The 10,000-nt window shown below is 42.0% G+C and overlaps 2 protein-coding genes across 2 annotated transcripts in view; one reads left to right on the top strand and one right to left on the bottom strand.

Annotated features, from left to right (window-relative positions):
• LOC133662178 (E3 ubiquitin-protein ligase RNF182-like) overlaps positions 1 to 1,712 on the bottom strand; it is a 12,534-nt gene extending 10,822 nt beyond the window's left edge. The window contains exon 1 of the mRNA XM_062065937.1: positions 1,592 to 1,712. Coding sequence (XP_061921921.1) covers positions 1,592 to 1,652 — 61 coding nt within the window. The 5' untranslated portion in view covers positions 1,653 to 1,712. The remainder of the gene's footprint in view (positions 1 to 1,591) is intronic.
• LOC133662184 (centrosomal protein of 89 kDa-like) overlaps positions 1 to 10,000 on the top strand; it is a 105,052-nt gene that overhangs the window by 94,177 nt on the left and 875 nt on the right. Inside the window, exons 16-17 of the mRNA XM_062065946.1 lie at positions 1,856 to 2,004; positions 9,903 to 10,000. The exon at positions 9,903 to 10,000 is cut by the window's right edge and continues 875 nt beyond it. Coding sequence (XP_061921930.1) covers positions 1,856 to 2,004; positions 9,903 to 10,000 — 247 coding nt within the window. The remainder of the gene's footprint in view (positions 1 to 1,855; positions 2,005 to 9,902) is intronic.

The following is a 10,000-nucleotide window of genomic DNA, read 5'->3' on the forward strand; positions in this document are numbered from 1 at the left end:
ATAAAATATAAATATTACATTAATACGTAAATAAAAACGTAACATGTAAATAATAATAGTAGTAATATTGATAGTTAAGAAAGAAAACAACACAATATATAGTATAAAACATAGGATAAAATATGTCAAAATTTAATATGGATGGATTACATTATGTTAATAAAAACATAACAAATAGAGAATAATAGTGGAAATATTGATAATTAAGACAGAAAAAACACAGTAAAAAGTATAAAACAGGATTAAAATATGTCAAAATAAAATATAAATATTACATTAATACGTAAATAAAAACATAACATATAGAGAATAATAGTAGTTATATTGGTAATTAAGACAGAAAACAACACAATAAATAGTACAAAACATATGGTAAAATATGTCAAAATAAAATATAAATATTACATTAATACGTAAATAAAAACATAACATGTAAATAATAATAGTAGTAGTATTGATAATTAAGAAAGAAAACAACACAATAAATAGTATAAAACATGGGATAAAATATGTCAAAATTAAATATGGATGGATTACATTAATATGTTAATAAAAACATAATATATTGAAAATAATAGTGGAAATATTGATAATTAAGACAGAAAAAAACACAATAAAAAGTATAAAACAGGATTCAAATATGTCAAAATAAAATATAAATATTACATTAATACGTAAATAAAAACATAACATGTAAATAATAATAGTAGTAATATTGATAGTTAAGAAAGAAAACAACACAATAAATAGTATAAAACATAGGATAAAATATATCAAAATTTAATATGGATGGATTACATTAATATGTTAATAAAAACATAACAAATAGAGAATAATAGTGGAAATATTGATAATCAAGACAGAAAAAAACACAGTAAAAAGTATAAAACAGGATTAAAATATGTCAAAATAAAATATAAATATTACATTAATACGTAAATAAAAACATAACATATAGAGAATAATAGTAGTAATATTGGTAATTAAGACAGAAAACAACACAATAAATAGTACAAAACATATGATAAAATATATGTCAAAATAAAATATAAATATTACATTAATACATTAATAAAAACGTAACATACAGAGAATAATAGTGGAAATGTTGATAATTAAGACAGAAAACAACACAATAAAATAATAAAAAACAGATGATCCTGATTAAAAAAGTGTCTTTAGCCTTTTTTTAAAAAGTCAAGGGTCCCTGCAGTCCTGAGGCTCTCTGGCAGGTTGTTCCACAGGTGGCGGCCATATTGGCGACATGCCGCCTCACCCTGGCTCTTTGGTCTGCCACTCGGTAAAGGTTAAAGACCGGGGGCCAGAGGACTTCAGGACCCTCCGGGTTTGACGCGGTAAAAGCAGCTCGGGTAGAAAAACTCACAATAGAACTTTACAACTGCTAGCCGCCTCGTGCTTGCCATATTTTACGAGCTAGAATGCCTAAAAAAAAAAAAAAAGGTCTTCCACAAAGAGTGTGGACATTTCAAACTAAAAGCGCAACAGGATGCAAAGGAAGGAGCACACGCTCCAAATATTAGACCAAAGGGGGCCACGTCCACATCTGTCGAGTCATTCACGCCGCGCTCACCTCGTCCCGCTTCCTGCGCCCCGCCGTCCTCCGCTGATGCTGCGCCGTCCTCCATCAGCATCTGCCTCCTTCATGGCCGCGCTCCACATCGCATGGCCCTGACTCCACGTGTGTGTGTGTGTGTGTGTGTGTGTGTGTGTGTGTGTGTGTGTGTGTGTGTGTGTGTGTGTGTGTGTGTGTGTGTGTGTGTGTGTGTGTGTGTGTGTGTGTGTGTGTGTGTGTGTGTGTGTGTGTGTGTGTGTGTGTGTGTGTGTGTGTGCGCAGGTGTACCGCAAGCAGGCGTCCAGCCGACTGGCGGCGCTGGAGGAGGCGGCGGAGGGCAAGGCGGCGTCCTACCACAGGGAGGTGGTGCACCTACAGAGTCTGCTGGCGGAGAGGCAGCAGGCGGAGGAGAGGCTGCTGCAGTCCAAACGGTAGGAGGAGGAGGAGGAGGAGGTGGAGGAAGAGGAGGAAGTGCTGCAGTTGTTGGTGTCAGACACTCACATTTATCACCAGCCCATTTCACACAACATTACAGCCAGCTGATGTAGGACATGTGTGACGTGGTGATTCTATTCCCTTTCACACAGTCATCCTTCACAATTTACAGACAAACAGGAAGTTGCATTCAGACAGTTATTACGGACAAACAGGAAGTTGCATACAGACAGTTATTACAGACAAACAGGAAGTTGCATACAGACAGTTATTACAGACAAACAGGAAGTTGCATTCAGACAGTTATTACAGACAAACAGGAAGTTGCATACAGACAGTTATTACAGACAAACAGGAAGTTGCATACAGACAGTTATTACAGACAAACAGGAAGTTGCATTCAGACAGTTATTACAGACAAACAGGAAGTTGCATACAGACAGTTATTACAGACAAACAGGAAGTTGCATACAGACAGTTATTACAGACAAACAGGAAGTTGCATTCAGACAGTTATTACAGACAAACAGGAAGTTGCATTCAGACAGTTATTACAGACAAACAGGAAGTTGCATACAGACAGTTATTACAGACAAACAGGAAGTTGCATACAGACAGTTATTACAGACAAACAGGAAGTTGCATACAGACAGTTATTACAGACAAACAGGAAGTTGCATTCAGACAGTTATTACAGACAAACAGGAAGTTGCATACAGACAGTTATTACAGACAAACAGGAAGTTGCATACAGACAGTTATTACAGACAAACAGGAAGTTGCATTCAGACAGTTATTACAGACAAACAGGAAGTTGCATTCAGACAGTTATTACAGACAAACAGGAAGTTGCATACAGACAGTTATTACAGACAAACAGGAAGTTGCATACAGACAGTTATTACAGACAAACAGGAAGTCGCATACAGACAGTTATTACAGACAAACAGGAAGTTGCATTCAGACAGTTATTACAGACAAACAGGAAGTTGCATACAGACAGTTATTACAGACAAACAGGAAGTCGCATACAGACAGTTATTACAGACAAACAGGAAGTTGCATTCAGACAGTTATTACAGACAAACAGGAAGTTGCACACAGACAGTTATTACAGACAAACAGGAAGTTGCATACAGACAGTTATTACAGACAAACAGGAAGTTGCATACAGACAGTTATTACAGACAAACAGGAAGTTGCATACAGACAGTTATTACAGACAAACAGGAAGTTGCATTCAGACAGTTATTACAGACAAACAGGAAGTTGCATTCAGACAGTTATTACGGACAAACAGGAAGTTGCATACAGACAGTTATTACAGACAAACAGGAGGTCACATTCAGACAGTTATTACAGACAAACAGGAAGTTGCATACAGACAGTTATTACAGACAAACAGGAAGTTGCATACAGACAGTTATTACAGACGAACAGGAAGTTGCATTCAGACAGTTATTACGGACAAACAGGAAGTCGCATACAGACAGTTATTACAGACGAACAGGAAGTTGCATTCAGACAGTTATTACGGACAAACAGGAAGTTGCATACAGACAGTTATTACAGACAAACAGGAAGTTGCATTCAGACAGTTATTACAGACAAACAGGAAGTTGCATACAGACAGTTATTACAGACAAACAGGAAGTTGCATACAGACAGTTATTACAGACAAACAGGAAGTTGCATACAGACAGTTATTACAGACAAACAGGAAGTTGCATACAGACAGTTATTACAGACAAACAGGAAGTTGCATACAGACAGTTATTACAGACAAACAGGAAGTTGCATACAGACAGTTATTACAGACAAACAGGAAGTTGCATTCAGACAGTTATTACAGACAAACAGGAAGTTGCATACAGACAGTTATTACAGACAAACAGGAAGTTGCATACAGACAGTTATTACAGACAAACAGGAAGTTGCATTCAGACAGTTATTACAGACAAACAGGAAGTTGCATTCAGACAGTTATTACAGACAAACAGGAAGTTGCATACAGACAGTTATTACAGACAAACAGGAAGTTGCATACAGACAGTTATTACAGACAAACAGGAAGTCGCATACAGACAGTTATTACAGACAAACAGGAAGTTGCATTCAGACAGTTATTACAGACAAACAGGAAGTTGCATACAGACAGTTATTACAGACAAACAGGAAGTCGCATACAGACAGTTATTACAGACAAACAGGAAGTTGCATTCAGACAGTTATTACAGACAAACAGGAAGTTGCACACAGACAGTTATTACAGACAAACAGGAAGTTGCATACAGACAGTTATTACAGACAAACAGGAAGTTGCATACAGACAGTTATTACAGACAAACAGGAAGTTGCATACAGACAGTTATTACAGACAAACAGGAAGTTGCATTCAGACAGTTATTACAGACAAACAGGAAGTTGCATTCAGACAGTTATTACGGACAAACAGGAAGTTGCATACAGACAGTTATTACAGACAAACAGGAGGTCACATTCAGACAGTTATTACAGACAAACAGGAAGTTGCATACAGACAGTTATTACAGACAAACAGGAAGTTGCATACAGACAGTTATTACAGACAAACAGGAAGTTGCATACAGACAGTTATTACAGACAAACAGGAAGTCGCATTCAGACAGTTATTACAGACAAACAGGAAGTCGCATTCAGACAGTTATTACAGACAAACAGGAAGTCGCATACAGACAGTTATTACAGACAAACAGGAAGTTGCATACAGACAGTTATTACAGACAAACAGGAAGTTGCATACAGACAGTTATTACAGACAAACAGGAAGTCGCATTCAGACAGTTATTACAGACAAACAGGAAGTCGCATACAGACAGTTATTACAGACAAACAGGAAGTTGCATTCAGACAGTTATTACAGACAAACAGGAAGTTGCATTCAGACAGTTATTACAGACGAACAGGAAGTCAAATTACAGACAGTTATTACAGACAAACAGGAAGTCACATTCAAATAGTTATTATGGACAAACAGGAAGTCGCATACAGACAGTTATTACAGACAAACAGGAAGTCGCATACAGACAGTTATTACAGACAAACAGGAAGTCGCATTCAGACAGTTATTACAGACAAACAGGAAGTCGCATACAGACAGTTATTACAGACAAACAGGAAGTTGCATACAGACAGTTATTACAGACAAACAGGAAGTTGCATACAGACAGTTATTACAGACAAACAGGAAGTCGCATTCAGACAGTTATTACAGACAAACAGGAAGTCGCATACAGACAGTTATTACAGACGAACAGGAAGTTGCATTCAGACAGTTATTACAGACAAACAGGAAGTTGCATTCAGACAGTTATTACAGACGAACAGGAAGTCAAATTACAGACAGTTATTACAGACAAACAGGAAGTCACATTCAAATAGTTATTATGGACAAACAGGAAGTCGCATACAGACAGTTATTACAGACAAACAGGAAGTCGCATACAGACAGTTATTACAGACAAACAGGAAGTCGCATTCAGACAGTTATTACTGACAAACAGGAAGTCGCATTCAGACAGTTATTACAGACAAACAGGAAGTTGCATTCAGACAGTTTTTTTTTTTTTTAAAGAAGGGTTTTTAAACCTTTTTTAAAAGCATCCACAGTCTGTGGTGCCCTCAGGTGGTCAGGGAGAGCGTTCCACAGACTGGTAGCGGCGGAGCAGAAAGCCCGGTCGCCCCATTGTTCGGAGCTTTGTCCTCTGAGGTTGGAGGAGGTTAGCCTGTCCGGAGCGGAGGTGTCGTGTGGAGAATTTGGGGGTGAGCAGTTCTTTGAGGTAGAGGGGGGCATTTCCATGGAGGCACTGGTGGGTTAGTAGGGAGACTTTGAATTCAATCCTGAGTGGAACAGGAAGCCAGTGAAGGGATTTGAGAACTGGTGTGATGTGGTGGTATTTCCTCACTCTCACCAGGATCCTAGCAGCACTATTCTGTAAGTACTGCAGCTTCTGGAAGTTCTTGCTGGGGACCCCCACAAGAAGTGAGTTGCAGTAGTCTAGCCGGGACTCGTGTTGTCCACAAGATGGCAGCAAAGTTGCAACAAATATACTGTCAGATATTTCAAATGAACTAGGAGGCAGATTCCTTATTAAACTTGTGACGTCTGGCGGAAAAGACAGCAAAAGTCTCCTGAAGGCATCGTCATCACATTGTATTGATTGGTTGGTCAGTCGTGTCTGTCACTCATTGACATCTGTCGGTCAGTCGGTCCGTCATGTCAATCTGTCGGTCAATCTGTCGGTCGTGTCTGTCAGTCATTGACATCTGTCGGTCAGTCGGTCCGTCATGTCAATCTGTCGGTCGTGTCTGTCAGTCATGTCTGTCTGTCGGTCAATCTGTCGGTCGTGTCTGTCAGTCATGTCTGTCTGTCGGTCAGTCAGTCTGTCATGTCAATCTGTCGGTCGTGTCAATCTGTCGGTCGTGTCTGTCAGTCATGTCTGTCTGTCGGTCAGTCAGTCTGTCATGTCAATCTGTCGGTCGTGTCAATCTGTCGGTCGTGTCTGTCAGTCATGTCTGTCTGTCGGTCAGTCAGTCTGTCATGTCAATCTGTCGGTCGTGTCAATCTGTCGGTCGTGTCTGTCAGTCATGTCTGTCTGTCGGTCAGTCGGTCCGTCATGTCAATCTGTCGGTCAATCTGTCGGTCGTGTCTGTCAGTCATGTCTGTCGGTCGTGTCTGTCAGTCATGTCTGTCTGTCGGTCAGTCGGTCCGTCATGTCAATCTGTCGGTCAATCTGTCGGTCGTGTCTGTCAGTCATGTCTGTCTGTCGGTCAGTCGGTCCGTCATGTCAATCTGTCGGTCGTGTCTGTCAGTCATGTCTGTCGGTCAGTCGGTCAGTCGGTCCGTCATGTCAATCTGTCGGTCGTGTCTGTCAGTCATGTCTGTCTGTCGGTCAGTCAGTCTGTCATGTCAATCTGTCGGTCGTGTCTGTCAGTCATGTCTGTCTGTCGGTCAGTCAGTCTGTCATGTCAATCTGTCGGTCGTGTCTGTCAGTCATGTCTGTCTGTCGGTCAGTCAGTCTGTCATGTCAATCTGTCGGTCGTGTCAATCTGTCGGTCGTGTCTGTCAGTCATGTCTGTCTGTCGGTCAGTCAGTCTGTCATGTCAATCTGTCGGTCGTGTCAATCTGTCGGTCGTGTCTGTCAGTCATGTCTGTCTGTCGGTCAGTCGGTCCGTCATGTCAATCTGTCGGTCAATCTGTCGGTCGTGTCTGTCAGTCATGTCTGTCGGTCAGTCGGTCAGTCGGTCCGTCATGTCAATCTGTCGGTCGTGTCTGTCAGTCATGTCTGTCTGTCGGTCAATCTGTCGGTCGTGTCTTTCAGTCATGTCTGTCTGTCGGTCAGTCAGTCTGTCATGTCAATCTGTCGGTCGTGTCTGTCAGTCATGTCTGTCTGTCGGTCAGGTCAGTCAGTCAATTGTATTGATCAGTTGTGTCACTCAGTTGGTCGATCGTTGGTCGGTCATGTCGGTCGGTTGTGTCTGTCGGCCATGTGTGTTGATCGATCATGTCGGTCTGTCGGTGATATTGATCAATCGGTCAGGTAAGTCTGTCCTGTCAATCGGTCGTGTCTGTTGGGTGTATTGATCGGTCGGTCGGATTGGTGGCTGGTATTGATTGGTTGGTCAGATTAGTCAGTCGTGTTGATCAGTCGGTCCGTAACGTCTGTCAGTCATTGACGTCTGTCAGTCAGTCGTTCCGTCATGTCAATCTGTCGGTCGTGTCAATCTGTCGGGTCGTGTCATTGGATCAAGTCGGTCAATCGGTCATTTTGATCGGTCGGCTCTGTCATTCCTATTGATCGGTCAGTCGGTCAGTCGATCGTGTTGATCAGTTGGTTGGTCGTATTGATCGATTGGTCGGATTGGTCAGTTTTGTCTGTCGGTCGTGTCGATCAGTTGTGTCGGCCAGTTGGATCGGTCGGTCATATTGATCGCTCTGTCAGATTGTTCGGTCCTATAGATCAGCAGGTCTGTCAGTTGTGGCGGTCGATGTGTCTGCCAATCGGCCGTGTGTGTTGGTCATGACCGGGCGCTTGATCGGTCAAGCATATTGATCGGTCGGTCGTATTGATTGGTCAGTCGGTTGTGTCTGTCTGTTGGTCGGTAGGGTCGGTCAGTATTGTAGGTTGTGTGTCTGTCTATGTAGTGTGTGTCTGTCTATGTAGTGTGTGTCTGTCTATGTAGTGTGTGTCTGCCTATGTAGTGTGTGTCTGTCTATGTAGTGTGTGTCTGCCTATGTAGTGTGTGTCTGTCTATGTAGTGTGTGTCTGTCTATGTAGTGTGTGTCTGTCTATGTAGTGTGTGTCTGCCTATGTAGTGTGTGTCTGTCTATGTAGTGTGTGTCTGCCTATGTAGTGTGTGTCTGCCTATGTAGTGTGTGTCTGTCTATGTAGTGTGTGTCTGCCTATGTAGTGTGTGTCTGTCTATGTAGTGTGTGTCTGTCTATGTAGTGTGTCTGCCTATGTAGTGTGTGTCTGTCTATGTAGTGTGTCTGCCTATGTAGTGTGTGTCTGCCTATGTAGTGTGTGTCTGTCTATGTAGTGTGTGTCTGTCTATGTAGTGTGTCTGTCTATGTAGTGTGTGTCTGTCTATGTAGTGTGTCTGTCTATGTAGTGTGTGTCTGCCTATGTAGTGTGTGTCTGTCTATGTAGTGTGTGTCTGTCTATGTAGTGTGTCTGTCTATGTAGTGTGTGTCTGTCTATGTAGTGTGTGTCTGTCTATGTAGTGTGTGTCTGCCTATGTAGTGCGTGTCTGTCTATGTAGTGTGTGTCTGTCTATGTAGTGTGTCTGCCTATGTAGTGTGTGTCTGTCTATGTAGTGTGTCTGCCTATGTAGTGTGTGTCTGTCTATGTAGTGTGTGTCTGCCTATGTAGTGTGTGTCTGTCTATGTAGTGTGTGTCTGCCTATGTAGTGTGTGTCTGTCTATGTAGTGTGTGTCTGCCTATGTAGTGTGTGTCTGTCTATGTAGTGTGTGTCTGTCTATGTAGTGTGTGTCTGCCTATGTAGTGTGTGTCTGTCTATGTAGTGTGTGTCTGTCTATGTAGTGTGTGTCTGCCTATGTAGTGTGTGTCTGTCTATGTAGTGTGTGTCTGTCTATGTAGTGTGTGTCTGTCTATGTAGTGTGTGTCTGTCTATGTAGTGTGTGTCTGTCTATGTAGTGTGTGTCTGCCTATGTAGTGTGTGTCTGCCTATGTAGTGTGTGTCTGCCTATGTAGTGTGTGTCTGCCTATGTAGTGTGTGTCTGTCTATGTAGTGTGTGTCTGCCTATGTAGTGTGTGTCTGCCTATGTAGTGTGTGTCTGCCTATGTAGTGTGTGTCTGTCTATGTAGTGTGTGTCTGCCTATGTAGTGTGTGTCTGTCTATGTAGTGTGTGTCTGCCTATGTAGTGTGTGTCTGTCTATGTAGTGTGTGTCTGCCTATGTAGTGTGTGTCTGTCTATGTAGTGTGTGTCTGCCTATGTAGTGTGTGTCTGTCTATGTAGTGTGTGTCTGTCTATGTAGTGTGTGTCTGTCTATGTAGTGTGTGTCTGTCTATGTAGTGTGTGTCTGCCTATGTAGTGTGTGTCTGTCTATGTAGTGTGTGTCTGCCTATGTAGTGTGTGTCTGTCTATGTAGTGTGTGTCTGTCTATGTAGTGTGTGTCTGCCTATGTAGTGTGTGTCTGTCTATGTAGTGTGTGTCTGTCTATGTAGTGTGTGTCTGCCTATGTAGTGTGTGTCTGTCCATCTCATAGTAGCGTATTTAAAGAGCATATACTAGTGACGCTCATTACTGCCACCTGCAGATCTGGAGCAGAAGAGTATTACTTCAAAGATATCTTTAAGATTGTCATTGCAGTACATCTTCTCTCCTCTGCAGGGCGGTGGAGGAGGAGCTGGAGGTGGTGTGGCAGGCGGCTACCAGGGAGAACCAGCACATCAAGGACACTCTGTGGGACTCCAGGCCCATAGGAGACC

Source organism: Entelurus aequoreus, linkage group LG02, assembly GCF_033978785.1.
Source record: "Entelurus aequoreus isolate RoL-2023_Sb linkage group LG02, RoL_Eaeq_v1.1, whole genome shotgun sequence".
NCBI classification, from domain to species: Eukaryota; Metazoa; Chordata; class Actinopteri; order Syngnathiformes; family Syngnathidae; genus Entelurus; species Entelurus aequoreus.